We start from the raw sequence: 22,095 nt of genomic DNA on the forward strand, positions 1-22,095 counted from the left end.
AAAAACGCTTACTATGAAAAAATTAAAAAGAAGACATTTTTAATTAATTGCATAGCTAATTTTGCTCTTGCTAAGAGCTGTTTCGTAAATTATGCTTTATAGCAATATGCTTTATTTATCAGATTCATAATATTGTATAAGTTGCCAAAATGAAACTTTATAATATGACAGCGAAAAATAGAATGTTTTATTTTAATGTTATTTTTTTATATATAATTTCAATATATTACCATTATTTTAATGAAATTTATCAATGGTGTGATGTTTTAAAAAAAATTGTCGAAAAATTGTCAGATCTCGGAATTACAAATTTTCTATAGAAACTGATCCTAAATTTTCCCAAATGTTGACAAGTTACCAAATTTAGAGATGTTTAATAAAAGAATTCACATCCCCAAAAGCTAAAAGTTGTTTAAGAGTTCTTTATTAGAAAAAAAGGAATTTCGAAATGCTTATGTTTCACTTCTTGCTTAGAAACTCGAGTATCCCATCATTTTTATTAGAAGTAGAAACAAATTATAACCCATGAACCCATTCAAAAGATAACCAAGTATGTCAGTGAATCGCCAAAAATATTCCTCCAAAATGCTAATTCACACTCAAAATGGCACTCATAAAAACAAACAGAGATTTCAGATGATTAAAATTAGGGACCTTCTGCTGATTTTGGCCAAAATTAAGGACCAAAAATCAATTCCAAAAAATTTAAGAATTTAAGACATAAAAAAAAACAGAGATTTCAGAAGATTAAAATTAAGGACCTCCTGCTGATTTTGGCCAAAATTAAGGACCAAAAATCAATTCCAAAAAATTTAAGAACTTTTAAGGACTCTTTCAGGACCATACAAACCCTGTTTTAAGCATCAGTTTAATGACCCAAATGTGATGTCATCACACAATTATGAAAATTAAATAGTGTTTTCCTCTTTGTAAAACAAAGCTCATTTTCTTTTAAGCATTAACACATTTGTTATCTTCATGTGCAATTTGGTGTTACTCAAACCTTTACATTTCCATTTTAGTTGATTTTACAGTCCTTTGGAAGCCAGTGTATAATTTTTTACATTTGAGAAAATTCAATAAATGCATATAAAATGTGTATTAAAATCAGATTGGATTACTTTTATGATTATATATAATCATTGATTTTTGATACATCATTACTTTGCTCTAAAATTAAATACAATTTTAAAAGATTAAAACTGGTCAACACAAAAGAACAGGAATTTTGGAAAGAAGGACTTAAGGAAGTATTAGGATTTTCTAAATACACATTCCCTTCCAAATAGACTTGAAAAACTAGTTAAACGAGGATATTTGCCAGCAATTTTAAAGAAATTAATCAGTTTCATTTTTGTGAAGGTATTTCTTAAAGATATTACTCACATCTAATTTCATGAATAAAGAAAAATATGACTGATGTACACTGATCTTATTAAAAAAATTGGGCTGGGTTATGATTTAAAATCAATTAACAAAAATTAGTTCTATGACAGAAAGTTACACATTCACTGCATATATTAATATCATTTTTGCTACTTCACAGGAACCACCAGAGTAACCGAGATAAGAAGGATAGCATAGCCATTATTACATATAAAACAACAATATTACAACAAAAACATTATTCTTGAATATATAATTGAAAAACATATGTTTATTTTGTTGCCATATATATATATATATATATATATATATATATTTATTTATTTAAAAAAATAGAGCAAAAAATTATTTCTTTTAAAACAGTTCGATTCTTATTACAGTAAATTAACCCAATGTTAAATTAAACAGCAGCATCAAGCAGATAAATATTCATATAAATTCTTTTAAAAAGAGAAATAAATCTGAGAACACCCCCCCCCCAACAAAACAAAAAAACAAAAAAAAAAAAAAAAAAAAAAAAAAAATTACATTTCCACAAGCAGATGTTGCAGATCTATTAATTCTTTCAGACTCCTCTTTTTCTAATTCTTCAGCTAGCCCACATGTACAATTCTTGCAAGCTTTCCTTTTCTTCGTGGTGGCACAGACTGAAAGTTAAATTCAAATCTTTAGATGCATGAAAAAATGTACTTTACAGAGAAATGGTACACACACACACACACACACACACAAAAAAAAAAAAAAAAAAAAAAAAAAAGAGCAGTTAGTTCAGCGCAAACAAACTTTGAACTTTAATTTCAGTGCATTAGCATTCAGGATGTTAACTATTTCGATTTAATATATATAGCTCAACAAACTCGGTACAACAGAATTTTAATATTACTCTGATTTTAGGATCTAAAAATGCTTTCTTGAATGAACATTTCCAACAGCATTCTCAAATGAGCATTAAATTATATATATATTTTTTCTTCCTCTATTATCTATAAGGGGTGATCAAATAAAAAGTTACAAAACGACACGGTGGGTACAAATGTAGACTTTATTCAAAATATACACCATAGGCCTGAGCACAACAATCCCACTGATGAACAAGCCGCAGGATTCCTTGTTCCCAGAATTCCTGTGGCCACTACGAGACCCAGTCCTTCACAGCGTCCTTGAGTACGTTGTCCGAGTTGAAGCGCTTCTCTTTCAGGTGTTTCTTCAGTGGACCAAACACATGGAAATCGCAATGCGACATGTCCAAACTGTAGGGCGAATGGTCCAATGTCTCCCACTTGAACTTGGCCAGTTCCATGTGTGTGACTCTGGAGATGTGTGGACGTGCATTATCATGTAGCAGAACCACACTCTCTGTGAGCAGCCCCAGTCTTTTGTTCTTGATGCATAGGCGTTGGAGTGTCTCACAGTACACATCGGAGTTAATGGTTTTTCTGTGCTCGAGGAATTCCACAAGTAGTGCACCTTGAACGTCGAAAAAGATGGTGAGCAACACCTTGCCTGCTGACGGCACTGCTTTGAACTTTTCAGGGGAGGTGACGATGCATGCTGTTCTGCTTTGTCTCTGGCTCGTAGTGATGGTATCAGGTCTCATCACCTGTGACGATCCACTCCATGAAAGCGGGGTCTTCCTGATACCGAAACAGATGTCGCAATGCTAGGCCCCATATGCAGTTCCTTTTGCTGGTCAGTGAGCTGCTTCGGAACCCAAGTGGCACACACCTTCCGATATTACAACCTGCCGTGAACAATTGTCCACACAGTTCCATAGCTGACACCACCTTCACCGCCAACATTTGCAATATGACACGCCGATCACTTCTCACAAAGTTGTCCACCTTGTCGATGAGATCGCTTGTGGTGACAGTGTTTGCCTGGCCTGGTCTCGGGTCATCACCTACACTCTCATGGCCTGCACAAAAACGGGCACTCTCATTTTCTGACAGAATTGTCAGAGACACTCCCCGTAAACTGTCACCATCAGGCAATGAATACCTGCTGGTTTCTCACCTTCTGCCGTCAGAAATCGGATAACACCTCGCTGCTCCTCAGTCGTCTAAATTTGCAAAGCGAACGCCATTCTGTCCTCATACGGACTGCCGCATCATTTGGACGGTCCTATTGATAAGAGCCTCTGCTCTCTCCTGCGCATGCGGGCGCTCGCACATGCTCCGATCCCAGTCAGAGACTCCAATCGCATCCCAAGATGTCTCGCTACGTTCTCCCATGGTGGAATATGCAAATATTTAACTCTTCCGTTTTTACGTCAATATTACAACAAAAACATTATTCTTGAATAACAATATTATGTATTGTTATTCAAGAATAATGTTTTTGTTTATACTATTGTACCTTTTCATTTGATCACCCCTTGTATGTTTGCACTAAAAACAGAAAGTGAAATACCACCTTTGAAGATGTAGCAAAGACACCACTGAAGATACAGCAAGGAAATTTTTCAAAAAGAGGAAAAAGTTTTATTACGCCTGCACAAGATATTGCTACCTCACTTAATTCACGGATGCATCTGGAAGATATTTGCTAGCTGGCTGCACCCGCTTTATTCACGTATACATCTACAAGATAACTGCATATATATATATATAATGTTGTATGATCTTAAATTCATTTAGTGCGAAAATAAGCTACTACTACTTGCGCAATTGCTGCAAAGTAAGTTAATAATAATTTATTTACTAAATAATATTGATTAATTGATGATATTATCTCCTAAGTTTAATTATAGTAGGATTATCTTAAAAGAGTGAATCCATACTAGTAAGTTATATTTTGAAAGATGTTTTGAAGTAACTTGAAAGTAAAATGTTTTAATGGGGACTGGAATTAAATCATGAATAACAAAATTTTAATTGTAAAAGGAATGCCTTTAATTTAATAATTAATTAATTTTCTTGCCTTTAATTTAAAGGCAAGAATTAAATTAAATGCATGTAATCATTGTCATTGATTGGAAATTAGTTGACTTTTCAAGGGGAACAAACCAACTCCCGTTCAATGAACAATAATTAATACATAAATACAAAGGTGTTTCGTCTTTACTCGAGCAATAAGGCTAAGCCAAACCGGCAATTCAAGTCAGGCCAAATATTTTCATGAATAGAAGGGATTATGAACCAATGCTGATATTCAAAGAACTTATTCCTATTAAGCATTTTAGCCAATTCAATTTTGAGTGAAAAGCAATTTCTGCAGTAAATTTTGAAAATGCTCGAGTAACCGTCCCCCGACACCCTTGTGTTTATGTATTTGAGTTCAATATTATTTGCAAAAATTAAACATTGGAAATTGTCTGCATTTGAAAAGAAAAAAAAATTATAGGTTCAATGTACACCTGAAAAAAATGTATAAACACATTTCAATATGAATGAAATCCTTTCTAATATACATGTGAAAAAAATTTATACATGAATGAAATCAGTTACTCAATAGCGTTTCAATAGTTACTCAATAGAGTTTCTTCTTCAAATTCAGCTATGGCCACACACTCGAGGTCAATCTGCCTAAGGGCAGGGATGCCTTTGTGAAGGAATTTTTAAGGGAAACTGGCTTGTATACACGTTACAGATGTGGAAAATTACGAAAACACCCATGCAGCCAGCCCGTTCACCGGGATTCTAAAGTTGAACCGAACTATCAGTGCTCAGCAACTTTACCGCTCACCAATGCAGCCAGCCCGTTTGCCGGGATTCGAAAGTTGGACCAAACTACCAGTGTTCTGGGATTTTATCCGGGCTGCGCCTGCCTTTATTCATGTATGCATCCACAAGATACTGCATATACATTACACATGCGGAAAAATCACAAAAAGACCCATGCAGCCAGCCCGTTTACAAGGATTTGAAAGTTGGATTGAACTACCAGTGTTCAGTGACTTTACTGCTCAGCTACTAATCAGCCGTTGTACGAAGTGTAATCGTGAAAATGTTCAGGTTTATTATTCAAACAGTAGATTGGTAATTAAAATCCATTTATTTAAATTCCTTTTGGTAAACTTCAACAAAATCACGCACAAAATTGCATCAATATGTATATTAATGCAATTACTATTTCATAATTATTTATAATAAGAAAACTTTCCATATACCATCTCCAAGGAAGTTCACTGATTTTTACTGCTCAGCCGCTAATGGTCCCTTGCACGAAGTCTAATCTCGAAAATTTTTGGGTTTATTATTTCAACAGTAGATTCGTTATTAAAATTCCTTTCGGTAAACTTCAACAGAATCACACACAAAATTGCATCAATATATTAATGCAATTATATATATATGTATGTGTGTGTGTGTGAGTGTGCAAAAATACATGCAATGAGTGAAAAATATATTTGTATCTGAAAAGAAAAAAATCATAGGTTTAATGTACACCTGAAAAAAATATATAAACGCATTTCAATATGAATGAAATTATATCCATATACACCTGAAAAAAAAAAAAAAACTGTATATGAATGAAATCAGTTACTAAATTATATAACCAAAAAATTTGCAACAATATATATATTAATGCAATTATATATACAGTCAAAAGTCTTTAATCTGGACTTGTCGGGACTTCGGCGGTTCCGGATTATAGATCATCAATTAAAATCTGGTAGGAAGGCATGCAGGAATTATACAATTAAAAATATGAAACCTTAATTTACAAAATAAAGAGCAATTATGATCTACAGGGTATCAAAATTTACAAAAAAAAAAAAAAAAAAAAAAAACTTAATATTTATTTGTTTACTTTATTAAACATTTCTTTCAACGCGTGCATGTGTAAAGCATACATTACGATTAGTCGAAATTAGAAAATTTGCAACCAGAAAACTATTTGATGAGTATTCGTGATATTTATAATGACGAGGAATTTGATTTAAATCATATCAAAGACGGAGTACATCGAGATGAAATACTACATTTAGTAAGGAATTATAAGCCGAATAAAATAAAAACGTCTGCCTTGAAGATAAGAATAGTGCTGACAGATCAACTTCCAGTTCATTACGCGCTGCCACGTTCCCCCCCCCTGCGCGAAATTGATAAACAGATATCAGAATGGTTAGAGAAACAAATGATATGCCCTTATCCATTTTTTGCAGCAATTCCACTTTTCATTTGGACATCGAAACATGCTTTCCCTTTGTAGATTCTTTTTGCAGCTCCAGAATTGGAAATTCTTTTGACACAATCCAAAGTTCAAGCTTACTTTTATAAAATTGCTCTAACAGTCTGCAAAAAATAATAAGCTGGATCCAATTCGAAGATTAAGGAACAACGCAATCTGCAACATTAACTGAAAGATAATTAGATAATTTTAGCTTAGCTTATACTGTTTTGGTCCTTAAAAGTCCTTAATTTTGGCCAAAATCAGCAGAAGGTCCTTAATTTTAATCATCTGAAATCTTTGTCTGTTTTTATGACTGCCATTTTGAGTGTGAATTAGCATTTTGGAGGAATATTTTTGGCAATTCACTGACATATATGATTATCTTTTGAATGGGTTCATGGGTTATAATTTGTTTCTATTTCTAATAAAAATGATGGGATACTCGAGTTTCTAAGCAAGAAGTGAAACATAAGCATTTCGAAATTTCTTTTTTCTAATAAAGAACTCTTAAACAACTTTTAGCTTTTGGGGATGTGAATACTTTTATTAAACAGCTCTAAATTTGGTGACTTGTCAACAATTTGGCGATTTTAGGATCAGTTTCTATAGAAAATTTGTAATTCCGAGATCTGACAATTTTTCGACAATTTTTTTTAAAACATCACACCATTGATAAATTTCATTAAAATAATGGTAATATATTGAAATTATATATAAAAAAATAACATTAAAATAAAACATTCTATTTTTCGCTGTCATATTATACAGTTTCATTTTGGCAATTTATAAATATTTAAATATAAAATCAAAATATTTTTTAAATTTAGGTTAATCTGAAAACAATGCATACAAAAAAATGAAATTATAAACAAAATAAATAAAAGTATAAATACAAAGATAAATTAAGAAATTCTGAAATCAATAAAAATTGAATTTTAAAAGCAAAAATGAATTAGTAGATCTAAAAAATAAAGAACTTTCGAGCACATTAAAATGATAAAACGATAGTTGTTATTGCACACAGTAAACCATTAAGAAAAAATCTGATGTGTACACCACATGACTTCCTAGTATGGAATATTAAATTACAAGCATTTTTTCTTGCATTTCCTTTAAACTTATTGGATTGAATTAAATCTACTTCGCCAATAGTGCATAAACCACAATAGAATAAATGCATTCTTTAAAGGTCACTCTATTTGTTTACCATCGCGACACTCTGGCGCTAGGTTCACTTAACAGTATTATATTTTGTTCATATTACAATTCAGAATGCACAAAATTTATATCATTTAATGAATTATCTAATCATTGCCACATGTTCTATTCAAATACTATAATAAAGCTAGAATGGTTGTATAAAAGAAATACAGCAAACAAAACAAAAAAGAAACAGTTTTTTACAGACGATTGAATACTTCTCATTCAATTAATTCAGTTCTCACTTCGCGACAAGGTAAAAATACATAAAAAGTCAAAATATCTGTATTAAAAATTACCAAGTAAGTCTTAAACACTTATTTCTTCGAAAAAATTCCAGAAAGGATTAAGCATGATTTAATTAGCAATCATAAATGAAGGCTTTATCTTTGTTGTTGCGAAGCTAAGTTTCTCTAGATTGCGAACAAATCCACTCTTTTGCTGTTTCAAATGTATACAAGCAATGGCCGCCATCAAAAACATTATTAGGCTTAGCCGCACTTAAACAACTTTAAAATTGTTGATAATTCTAAAAATATTGCATACAGATTTAGGCATAAAAACCTTAACTGGAAGATAAGAACAACATAATGCAATCATTTTTAAATTAAAAAATGTACAATTTACAAACATATACATGTAAAGAAACTGAGATGAGCCGCGTAACAGAGTGGATATATATATAAATATATTCATATACGTTTGGTGTGGCCGACTGCAACCAAAATATGAGGTGCACATCTACATGTTATAGCAGTTCTATATACAAAATTTCAACGTTCTGAGGCTACTCGTTTTTGAGTTATGCAAGATACGTACGTACATACGTTCGTACTGATGCCACGAAAAATTCTCTTCAGAATTCATTTTAAAGCAGTTTTATAATTTTGTTGGAGGAAAAGAGTCTTTATTCTGTCCTTACGTACAGATATCAAGCAAAAACATCGTTAAATTTCATTAAATTCAGCGGTCAAAATGGATATTTTCGTTGAAATATGCTGCCTGAAATTTTTCGCGATTACAATACTTCCTTTTTACTTCGTACAAGGAAGTGAAAATCTCTAATGTCGCTATTGAGTCTCATTCAAATTAGCATTTTCAGATTTTTTAATTAATATCTCAGCTGATTAAACTTGTACAACTTCCAAGGCCTTCTAAAGGATGTCATGATTTAAATTTAATGTAATATAACAACTTTTACTCAATATCAATAAAAGAATTAATGTGGTAATAACATATTGTTCAATTATCCTAACCTGAAATTAAAAAAAAAAAAAAAAAAATATGCCAAAAGCAGCTATTTATTTAAAATACTGATATTAACGAAATATTTTCCACATACAGTGATGTCGTATGTAATCACGTGCTTTATTCAACTTAAGAATATAGCCTTGATTTTTATCTCCAGTGACTGTTGCCACTCGGAAAAATTAACAGAAATGTCATACAAATTGGAAACTGACGGAACATGACTATGTACACATATACTGAAAACAATTATAGGATTATATTGGGTCAGCCAGAAAGTTCTGTGGTTTTTTTCAATCACAACATGTTTTCTTCTAATTATGTTTCTACTGTTGATAAGGAATGAGACAGATGTTTAAATGATAAGACAAAATGTTGGTCAAGACAGATGTTTAACTGCAGTCTTTTCCGCTGATGCTGCAAAATTTTTCATGTGTTCTAGTATAATTTTTTTTTTAGTGCAGTGCTAAAAACAGAGTCAACAGTTAATTTTCCTCTTGTCATGTTCTTTTATTTTTAAAAAGGAAAAAGTATTAGTCAATAGCTAATAAAATTTGTGCTGTGCATGGACAACGAACTATTTCTCCCACGTAGTTTGAAGATGGTTTCAGAAATTTAAACGCAGAAATTTCAGCCTCGAATGTGATGCCCTCTTTGGATGATCATCATCTGTAAACAGAGACCTATTAAAAGAAGCTATCACTGAAAATCAATATTTTACAGCCCAGGAACAATCCAAGAGATTAAAGATTCCAATAAGCATTTTATCATCTAATAATTTGAAGAAGATTTGGTATATAAGCCACCATGATGTACAGGTACCTCGTACTTTAACAGAGCAGAATATGCTTGCTCGAGTTTCAACATGCAATTCTTTTTCTGAAAAGAAATAAAGAAACTCCTTTTTTGAAACAGTTCATTACTGAAGATGAGAAGTGTATACCAAAAGAACCTCTTTTAGTAATCTTTGAGAGGTGGGGCTGTATCCCAATAAAGTATTGATTTGTGTAAGGTGGGACTACTATGAACTGTTACTGACAATTTTGGACAATAAGTTAAAAAAAAAAAAAAAAAAAAAAAACCACCATTTCCAAATGGCAATCTTAATACAGGGTTCGTACACATTTCTGCACACAGGAATTAGGTACTTTTAAGGACCATTAATGAAAAATTAAGGACCTATGAACAAATGGGAACTGAATAAATTCAATTAAAAATATTATTTTAAGCCTGATTTTCACTTTTGTAACACCATTTTAAAAATAAAATAGATCCCTGAGTAGTATGCATTATTACTAAACATGAATTAATTAACATAATTATTAATAAGTTTGAGAATAAAATAAACTGTATGAAATTTATCAAGTAGCATTAACTATTTTACACTTATAATAGTTGGACATATTTGAAAGACGATAAGTGACATTTACATTTTACTAATAGTTAGCTTTATGTTGATTTTTTTATGTCTCATTTTGTCACATACTTAGTCTAGAGGATTAGTAAATAGCAGGTAGATTTTATGTCAAAAGGCATAGGTTAAAATGAGAAGTAAGATCATAATCAGCATGACTCATAACAAAAGACTGAAGGTTGTCACCGCTGTTGCTTGTCTAGAGAGAGACCTGCTCATTAGAACAAACCTGAAAGGCCTGATGTAGACACAGTTGGGAAGTGTTGAAAGTTAGTCAGACTCCGATGCAGTTAGTGTCATACCTTTGTGTAGAGTTCCAAGGGGTTGTAGCCCAGTTAATACACTTTAATGTTCCAATAAGCGATTAAAGTACCCGAGATATGTTGTTTTGTATTATTTTTAAGTTTCACTAGATGCAAATAATAAGTTTTACTTGAATTTTTACATTTTTGTGTTTTATCTTGTGACCACAGTGAGTGTTAATGAAAGGCAATAACTTGCTTTAATATGTAGACATAATTTTTAAGGGTAAGCATTTAGTTATAAATAATTAAATTAGGTAATTAGATAACCTTAGTCATAAAGGATTTACATGGCCACTATTAAATTTTATATAACAACATTTGTTAAAAAAGGCCTATTAAAATCAAAAGCTAATAAATTTTCACAGTTTAAAATATAGATAATTTATGACATTGATTCTTAAATGATATTAGGATACACATTAAAAGCTACAAAACATTCATGTTTTGTAACAACAACACTGAACAAAATATTTATCCTTCATTTTAATTTGAAGCCTTCCCAAACATTTTGGCTAGTTTATATCGATTTCCTTCTCTTTAAGCATCTTTTCTAACAATTAGAGATTTGTCTCAATATGCAAACCAATGCTCTCGCTAGTTTCTGTGTGCTTATCTTCTAACTTGTCAACCTCTCCACAAGGTACCTATGAGGGTTTACTTGATCTGGTAAAAGTCAAATAGTCCCAAACCCTCGACTGAATCATAAACTGAAGGGCTGAAATCATAAACAATAGGTAAGTTACATAATAACAACTGCACATATCTTTGAAGAGTAATTTTCTTTATGTACTCAGTTTCTTTCTTTAACACGCTTCCTTTTAGAATTTTTGGATCTAACTAAGGATTTTGGTTATTCTAAAAAACACTAAATGCATTTAGAATGTATAGAAAAAGTGGATAATTTTATTTCTTTAGTAATAAGAACATTCAAAAGAAATATGAAATATATATGGTAAAGCCCAGTTACAAAGCTAATGTGGTAGAATATTTAGAACTTAGTAACACACCAAACAAAATCTAGAAATAGCAAAACTTTTAGAATTTAGAGCAGGCATTGGAAGCAGAATTTAGAAAGGCACTAGACAGCAGAATTTAGAATCCACAGAGATTGCATCAGGTGGGAAATGTTTAGTGCCAGCTATGTGTTGATGCATTAATACATATTAGATGAATCTTTCAAATTGTAAATTTTCAATATATTTAATAATAAAAAAATCCCTTTTTATAATGTCTGGCCATGTGATAAGATTAGAAGCAGTTTTCATATTTTGCATACTTGTGTCTAGTGAGAAGTAGAGAAAATAAAGGGAAGATAAACATGTTAGGAAAAAGATTCTAGAATCAGAAGTAAAACATTTACATATTATGTTTTCATTGTTCTTCCAGACTTTCTCCAAAAGGAAAGAAATTCATCGCAAACTTTCTGTAAAATACATCCATTACGTGTTGATACTATGGAGACATTTTTCATTTTGTCACATATTTCTTGAATCTTCTAGAATCGTGGGTCTATAAATCTTGCCTTCAAATCCCTCTAAACTTTACAAGCTGCAATGTCTAAAATACTAGAGAAAAATTATCCCTACCAATCCTGTAACAGCAAAAAGGAAGAAATATTTTGGAAAAACAAAGGAGGGAAAAAGTGTAAAATTAATTTTATAAAGAAAACTGATGCATATTCTGAGATGGGAAAAACGCTTACTATGAAAAAATTAAAAAGAAGACATTTTTAATTAATTACATAGCTAATTTTGCTCTTGTTAAGAGCTGTTTCGTAAATTACACTTTATAGCATTATGCCTTATTTTTCAGATTCATAATATTGTATAATAAGATGCCAAAATGAAATTTATGATATGACAGCGAAAAATAGAGATCTTTTATTTTAATGTTATTTTTAAAATATAATTTCAATATATTACCATTATTTTTAATGAAATTTATCAATGGTGTGATGTTTTAAAAAAAATCATCGAAAAATTCTCAGATCTCGGAATTAATTTTCTATAGAAACTGATCTTATAATTGCCAAAATGTTGACAAGTCGCCAAATTTGGAACCGTTTAATAAAAAAATTAACATCCCCAAAAGCAAATATTGTTTAAGATTTCTTTATTAGAAAAAATGAATTTTGAAATGCCTATGTTTCACTTCACGCTTAGAAACTCAAATATCCCATAATTTATATCAGAAATAAAAACAAATTATAACCATATGTGTCAGTGAATCGCCAAAAATATTCCTCCAAAATGCTAATTCACACTCAAAATGGCAGTCATAAAAACAGACAGAAATTTCAGATGATTAAAATTAAGGACCTTCTGCTGATCTGAGCCAAAATTAAGGACTTTTAAGGACCAATAATCGATTACAAAAAATTTAAGGACTTTTAAGGACTCTTAAGGACCATACGAACCCTGTAATAGTAGATATTAAAGTGCCCAGAAATGGCAAATCGTTAAGGTGTTGTCTTCTCTCATGACAATGCTTAGTTCTACATTTTGATGAATGTCCAACAGAGTATATTTGGGATGTTTTGTGTCCACCTCCCATATTCACACATTTTTTTAAGGCACTTCAAAATTCTCTGTACCACCTAGAACTCACTTTTTTGAATAATGTCAGACAGCATCTCAATAACTTCCTTTCAAATAAACTCAATGAATCTCTAAAAAAAAAAAAAAAAAAAAAAAAAAAAAAATTTCCAGCTGCTTAAGATGGCAAAAACTCATAGAACAAAATGGTTCTTAAATGAATCAATGGAATTTTAGTATGCACTTCTCTGATTGTGTTTATTATCAAAAAGCTGCTAAACTTTTGGGATGACTCAATAAATGTAATTTGCATGTTACAATTTCTGAAGGTGGTAATTTGATGATGATGATGATGAAGCCTTTATATTTTTGACTGTGACATGCTTACAAAATCAGCCTAGACTTATTTTTCCTCAGGTGCAACACTCAATTTTACAATTATATGTTTCTGGATTGTATAATCATAATGTTTCAGAGCAAAGCTATGAAAACTGAAGCCATCAACATTTTTGAAGATTTTAGTACATTTTAGAAGACGTGGAAGTGATTTAATTCTCATACAATGACATTATACATAGTTTCATAAAAGAATACCACAGAAATGAAATGGTGATAAACAGCAGGAAGCAATTTCATATGAGAAAGTAGTCATTGTCCACGTTTATAATAGCTGCATGATTTATTTACAAGTACTATCAGTATTGTTTATTTGATAATGATAATAACAGCATAATAAAATTGGAAGTGACTCAAAGAAACAACAGGTATCATTAAACATACAACCTAAAATAATCATCTACAATTTCTTTTCAACTTTACAAAATATAAAATTGTTATACTACCTTTTAAAGTACTCGGATCAGGTTTTTTGAGATCATCTTCATCCAGCAAATCATCTTCATTTATTAATTCAACATTTTCATCCAGTGTATCATCAGCAGACAGCATCCATATTTTAGCAGCATTGGCATCAACCTTCTTTGAAGCTAAAAGTGAAATAAAAAATTTAATATATCTGCAATATAGAATAATCAAACTAAAAAATATGAAAAAATTTAATAATTAAAATGGAATTAATTTTAAAAAACAAAAAATTATAACACTAATACTTGTAGCATAATATTTCTTAAAGACCAACAAGAAAAATAAAACCATACATAAGGAATAGTAATATATGTTTAAGGCATAATAAAAGCAAAATTTTTTTAAGGCAGATATGTTACATCAAATTAAAACTTATTTGTAATGAATACCATGGCAACATAACAATTTAAGAGTTCTTTTAAGAACTTTTTTATCTTTCATCACAGATTAAAAGGTTCTGCCGTTGTTTCTTGAAGGAAAATTTACAACACAACAGTAACCGCTAATTATTTGCCAATTCAAAAGTAAATAAATGCTTTTCTCAAGATTGTCAAGGAATGTATTTAACTCTCATTTTCCTAATCTCAAATAATTTAAATAAAATTGACCAAGCAACAAATAAACAACTTCCATTTGAGTAGTCACTTCTATTTCAATGTATGGTAGCTCCAAGAGATCAATCGTAACAGCTCTTAATATTAAAGTTATACTAAATAAAATGAAGAATCAATCAATTGCATATGCTTGTTATTTTACACTACACTAATTTACTGAAAAGAAATAGCTAAAAACTTTTTGAGATGCAATAATTTGAAAAGTGTTATGACGATAGGCATTGTTAATCTTCTACCTTAATTTAGGCATATGTACCTCATGGGATTGTCTTGCTTTACTGTTGAAAATATACACCTCAATTCTGCACTTTAAACTTCATTATGGAAGTGAAGGTAAAAAAATAGTATGCTAATGAAATGGGTAAAGCAAGGTATAAAAATATGGTAGCATTCTGAACTCTTGACAGGTTACGTACAAGACATTAACATATATGGAGGCAAATAAGAAGTGAACACAGATGGGATTATTGAAGAGAGGGTTATCCCAAAGTAAGCAAATACTACTAGCACAGAAGGATAATGTAGCACATTTTCTGCTTTCTTACTTCTAAGAAATAGATGAAGACACTGAATTATGTTGCTCAAAGTTTTTGAAAAGTGGTTCATGATTTCTATAAATTTCTTGATAAAGGATGGAGTGAACTGTAAAATCAAGCAACTTTCATCATTCATTAATTTCTTAGCAGAACAAGTAATTATACATGGAAGAAAGATTATAGTAAGCCCATGTAAATATTTAAAGAAATCAAAATAGCTGAAATTTAATCTCACTTATTACAACAGGAGACCATTTTCTCATTGAATAAACTCTATAGACAAAGATGCTCAGCAAGAAAAGTTAAAAAAAAAAAAAAAAAAAAAAAAAAAAAAAAAAGAATATAAACCATGTGTCATACAGCACTTACTAAAAATTATTCTCAGCCATGCAATATATAATAGTTAAAAAATTCATTTTCCTTTTGATTTACTTTTGCTATTTACTTACCTAAACCATTAAATAAACCTGTTCCACATGATTGGGTTATGTGGTCCCAGTCTTTCTTATTTATTAGGGCATATTGTATAATGAATTTTTCAGAAAACTGGACAATAGAAAATCTAAGATTCTGAATGTGAGACTTTAAGCATTATCAATATGATCATGCCATTTGAGGGTCTGAAATTTGCCTATGGCTACTTTCAAAAACATGGTCAATGTTTAAAGTTACTCCCTTGAATAGATAATTCAACGGGATTTATCCATCAATATGAACATATGCAGGACTACTTCAATTGAGACATTATGTAGACAGAGCTCTCTAAGGCAAGAAGCATGCCTGGGTATATGGCAGGATGTATTCAGATACAATTTTGATCTGATGCTGATTTGATACTGTTCAATACATGGTACAAAATAATAAACAAAAGTATTAGTAGTGGATCATGGTGCAACTTGACAGTAAGAATGAAAAGCGAGCTTTAAACTGCAGCACACAACCTTTTCCTCTTCTAGATAAAACTTGGATGATGTTTTATATTTTCTTATCTTAATTGGCATTGCAGATAATAATTTAGAGTACATGTCAATTTTTTGCTCATGTCAAGACTTTACTGGCCTGACCAACAGAGAAAATAGGCTGAAAAAAAAAAAAAATGAAGTCCTGGTGTTGGATTAAAAGAGGAAAATATATATATATATATATATATTAATAGGTCTCACCTTTTTTTAAACATGAAAGTGGAACAGATGAACCTATTTCAAAATTAGGTTTGTTAGCTCGAACTTCAATAAGTGACACATCATCTTCATTCTGATGAAAATGTTTTTCATATTCTTCAACATTTGCTTTTTTAATTGGGATGGTTTCAGGCTAAAAAAAGGTGTTAAGACTGTATAAATATTCCATATTTGAAAATGATGAATAAATTAAAAACTTTTTCTATAGCAATTATACATAGATATAACACATCTACAAGGTTTTTAAAACCGTACTAATAAAAAAAATCAATAACTGAAGAATTTAGCTTTGTTATAATTAAGTTTTGTAACAAACAATGCTTCCTCCATTCTGAAACAAATTCAACTGTGAAATGCAACTCCTGATTTTAAAAACATCAGTGAAGAAGAGAATGGGAGAATTTCAAGAAAACTGAACAAATAACACATTAAAATAAACCTAATAATTATTATTAACAGATTCAAATATGACTTACCAATTACAATAGCATTAAGTTCTCAAGGAATATACAGCATATCATTTCCCATAATAAGGGAAGTAAAAATCAATGGCTTTAATGATTCAACACAAATTCTGCATAATTATTGAGAACTTTATAAGTACAGATGTAATGCATGGATGCTTACCTCTCAAAAATAAACAAGAACACTGGGGCTCTCTTATTTAAATTTGAATTTTTTGATGGCCTTATTAGTATTTTATTCTCAGTTTTAATCATAATGTTTGCTTGCAGCACCGCTTTTTTTTTAATAAGTATTACAAAGTCTTTTAAATTTTTGTTTTGAAAGAAAATTTATTCATAAAAATGTTTTAAAGAGATAATAAAAATAATTGAGTAAGACAAAATTTATAAAAAGATAATTAAAATAAACTTAGATTTTACTAAACATTTGTTTATATTTAATAGTAATGTGCTTGTCATAATAATATTTAAAACATAAAAATATTTGACATAAGGCATAATGAACGGAGATTTAATACAATTTAAAATTCGATTTGAAATATCTTTTCTTCACATTTCATTAACATCCATAAAAAATTCTCACATATATATGTATATGTGATATATCATTTAGAACATGCATCAGTATTTTTTATTATATGTTTATGTTTTACAATATACAGGGTTATCCAAATTAAACTTCCCCAACTCAGAGGCCTGTGCAGAGTGTTGTATGGGTCATAATGTGATGAAATTTTAAAAACAGACACTTCAGATCATGCGCTCGAGATTTATTACACAAATAAAATTAGTACAAGAAGTTGCAGATAGGTGGCGCTGTAACACTAGTAATGTGTATATTGCAGCAACGTGATTTGCAGAAATAAAGCTTCTGCGCAACATATCCAAAAGACGAGCTCTACAAAAGTGGAAGACAGGCCTTGCACAGGCAGTTGTTTCCAGCTCGCTGATGCACAATGGCGACTTTGAAAGACAAAGCTCTGTTAGTGAAACTTTTCAACCAGAATGACGAGAACTCCTGTGCTGCGATAAGAGCATTCTGTCGGCTGAAGATCTTATGCCGAGGACGAATGACACCACACGCTCTACGAGACATGATGAAGAAGTTCAAAAGAAAGGGACAGCTGGGAATTTTACTAGGTAAAAGACAACAGGTTGTGGAATCTGCACGTGTAGAAGACATTGCTTTGGCAGTCGTGGACCCCACTAGCCAATCACCACATGGTGTTGTCAGTGTGCCAACTGTTTCTTGTGCTGTTGATATGCCCTATACGACCGTCTAGCATGTGATGCGTCAAATCCTCGGTTATTTTCCTTACAAAATTCATAGTTGACATCAGCTGTCTGACGGGGATCCTGAAGTTCGGGAAACATCTGCGTTGCAGTTCCTTGCCAGAATGGAAGTCGATGCTGCTTGGCCGTGGAACATCCTTTGGACGGATGAGGCCCATTTTCACCTGAATGATCAAGTGAATACACACAACTGCCGCATTTGGGCAAGTGAAAACCCACGCGCAATGCATCAAGTGCCCTTGAACCCTCCAAAGGTTACTGTATGGTGCGGTTTCACTGCAACATTCGTCATTAGGCCTTACTTTTTTGAAGAGGTGACTCCAACAGGATTCAAAACCTGCTCTGCCACAGGAAAACGGTGCAGGACATGTTGACAATGTTTGTGATCCCTGAACTGCAACAACGTGGCCGCCTCCAGGATACGATATTTATGCAGGATGGTGCACCTCCCCATATTCTTCGTGGCGTTCAACAGGTGTTACGGGCAACTTTTACCGATGCACATGTGACCAGCCGCTGTTTCCCTACAGCTTGGCCTCCCCCCTCGCCTGATCTCACGCCATGCGACTTTTGGTTATGGGAATTCTTAAAGGATCGGGTCTACCGAGAACACCCAGCAACTTTGGCACATCTGAAAGACGCAATTATTCGACATGTTCGTGGAATTAATGTGGACTTGCTGCGTTCCGCTGTGGAACACACTGCTTTGCGATTGGAAAGAGTTGTGAAGAACCATGGCACACATATAGAACATCTGTAGAATGTCTTGTTGATCTGCAGCGCCACCTATCGGCAACTTCTTGTACTAATTTTTTTTGTTTAATAAATCTCGAGCGCATGATCTGAAGTGTCTGCTTTTAAAATTTCATCACATTATAACCCATACAACACTCTGCACAGGCCTCTGAGTTGGGGTAGTTTAATTTGGATAACCCTGTACTTTAATAGCCAATGTATATGTAATATTTTGGCAGTCGGGCACATAAATGAAGCTTGGTAGAAATGATGACACAGAAGTTAATTGTTTTGATTCCACAGCTTTATTCAATTAAAAGGCATATTATCAATCTTTGCTAAAATAAGATTAAATTCAATGCGTCATAATAGTCTAACAAAGGGAGGCAGATGAGAGCAACAACATAGACCTTAATAGCAGAGGGAGAAAGCAGTCTCTCCTCTAGAAGCAGTTATGTAATAGGCTGGAATGTTCTCGAAAGTACTAGTCTAGAGGGGGGATCCTGAAATTGCAGAAAGTTAATTACAGGTTGCTTGTTTGCATAGAGCACAGCTGTCCTATTTTTTTATATTTTACATATATTTATTTTGTAAATTATAAAGTTTTGACTATCACTTTATCACTTATGTGCTATGGGATAAAAAATCACAAAACATATAAAGAAAATCAAATTTTAATAGTGCCGTGGTCAGAGCATCACCTTTATTAGATCACATTATCTATGATTCAGGAGACTTTCAGCTATGTGCAAGTGAGAATATGTACTGCCATGCACCTGCTGTCTGTAAGGTCACAAAATGTAGACTGTCATCAAAAATCCCTGCAAATGTGAGACATGCAGAGTAACACGATTTCTTTGGACGAAAAATCTGTCAGTGGCAGACATTCATGACATACATCAAGAACTGTATGCTGATATGGCAGAAACATTATATGTGAAGATGTTGAGGATGAGTAGATCAGATTTTTCAAAATACGAAAAACAAGCATTCATCATAACGATGTTAACAATGAAGCTCATTAAAATTGCCCGTTTAAAATCTCGAAACTTTCTGGACATCTCTCAACAGTTCTGTACATTGTGGTCACTTGAAAATTAGGCTAATGGAAGTTCACAGTCTGTGGGCTTCCAAAATTCTCACAGACTCCCAATCAAATGAGCTCTGTGCTAGACTTTCTTTCCTAGAACAACACAGAAAGGGATGAATTTTTTGAATGGAACAGTAAGTGATGACAAGACAGGTGATGTAACATGAATGCTCAGGCAATACTACAGTCAATGGCAAGGCGTTACACTGGTTCTTCAAACAAGCTGACGGAAGACTATCAAACTTTCTCAACACGCAATGTTATGGGCACTGCCTTTCAGGATGCTAAAGGAATTGGGCTTGCCAAATTCATTGAACCTGGTATGATAATCACATTTGGAGTTTACGGTAACATTCTGAAGAACTGAGTAGAGCCACTGAGAGCAAGAAGCACAGTCTGCTGATGTCTGGGGTTGCACGCCTGCATGACAATGCTCACCCTCACACAAGAGGTTTTGTGCCAATTCAAATAAACATTTTTGATCATCCTCCCATATAGTCCGGAACTTGCCTACTATTGATGCCATCTGTTAGGGTATTTGAAGAACTGGCTTGAGGTGCAGCACTTCTCTGACAATGAGGATCTTCAAAATGCTGCAACAGGTTGGTTAAAATCTCAGCCAGCAAAGTTTTATGCAGAAGGGATTTGAGAGTCATGAAATACTATGGCAAGTTGAGGTACGATAGCTATGCATTTACACTGTGACTATATCAAAAAATAGAACTGCACTATTCAGATACAAATAAAATGTTTAGTGAATCTATAAGCATCTTTTATTTGCAGCCAAATGAAGCCATTTTCCAAATCACCCTTGCAACAATAAAGTGGCAAAATTTTGTGGATATCACATCAGTCTTGCTTCATATTATGAAGAGCAGCTATTAGATGAAACTACTTCAGTAGTTAACCTTCATCCCCCAAAAAGACTGCTTGGAAAAATTGCAAAATTTATATAACTGATTATTAATAAAAAGTATAATTTATTTTTACATTACTGCATTGAGTAATGCATTTCATAAATAATGTTTCTAAATAATAATAATGATGATAAAAGTTATCTACACAAAAGAAAATGCGTATACTAGATTTCAAACTCAGAGCTCTAGGTATACTGCGGGGGGAAAGAGGTAGGTTGCAGATTTTAAAATACATCCACAGGGGCATTTTTTAAATGTTTTGTGTGTTACCTTTATTTATTAAATATCATGTTCTTTGCACTTAAACCATAAAATTCAGTTCAATAGAAATGTCGCAAAATAATTTTAAAATGAGCATATCTTTAGAATTTCCGATACACAGTTCTGCGCCCACTGGAAATAAAAAGGTTCCCCCCCCTCCCCCGCCGTAGAGTGTTGCCATTGCTCGCTTTTAAATCGTTCAGTTTGTTACTAAAAATTTTTGTTTAAGTTTTACAAAATATGAAATCGATAATAGAACAAATTCCAAATTTGGTCTTTCACATGCCCATATTTGTAGGAGGATTAAGTCATTCAAAATTCGATGACTCTATGTACCGTTGTTTTATCACAATGCGAGAAATATATATACATTTATGCAGATTTTTTGTTATTTAATTTATTCAAATATAATGCAGGACTCTAACATTTGATGGCAACAGTTTGAAAAGTGAAACGAACATTTACAGTGATTCAATGCAAAATTGCAAAACGAAAACAATAGTCCTTCAGGGACAAAGCACCTTTGGACTAAAAAAAAGGGGGGGGGACAGTTATATATCTCCGGTTCTACTAGGTTGACTGACGAAATTCAAATTGCGTTTTTCATGTCTTGACTAACATAAGTATTTTGATATGAAATTGGACTTTTTCTGAAATGACATGACAATTTTTTTTTTCATATGCTGGTTCTACGCCCCAAATTATGTCAAACTGCAATGTTTCGTAAAAATTGTGCAAGTAGTTTTTAAAAAAATTGGCTCTTAAAATTTTAGCTCCTTGATGTTAATTGAAGGGATATATATTTATTAATATCTTTTTTTTTTTTTTTTTTTTTGATAAAACTAACTTGATTCTTTCTTCCAGAATTTGAAATTTAGGCTTAATCCAAATATAATTTGCACATTTTTTAAGATTTTAAAAAAAAAAATTTGTATTTT

General features: G+C 32.0%; 1 protein-coding gene across 1 annotated transcript in view; it reads right to left on the reverse strand.

Annotated features, from left to right (window-relative positions):
- CIAPIN1 (cytokine induced apoptosis inhibitor 1) overlaps positions 1–22,095 on the reverse strand; it is an 86,625-nt gene that overhangs the window by 12,986 nt on the left and 51,544 nt on the right. The window contains exons 5-7 of the mRNA XM_035362525.2: positions 16,380–16,530; positions 14,045–14,188; positions 1,915–2,033 (exon numbers count right to left, since the gene is read on the reverse strand). Coding sequence (XP_035218416.1) covers positions 1,915–2,033; positions 14,045–14,188; positions 16,380–16,530 — 414 coding nt within the window. The remainder of the gene's footprint in view (positions 1–1,914; positions 2,034–14,044; positions 14,189–16,379; positions 16,531–22,095) is intronic.

The sequence above is a fragment of the Stegodyphus dumicola genome, chromosome 7 (assembly GCF_044657685.1).
Source record: "Stegodyphus dumicola isolate Sdum_Otavi_A_Nest chromosome 7, ASM4465768v1".
NCBI lineage: Eukaryota > Metazoa > Arthropoda > Arachnida > Araneae > Eresidae > Stegodyphus > Stegodyphus dumicola.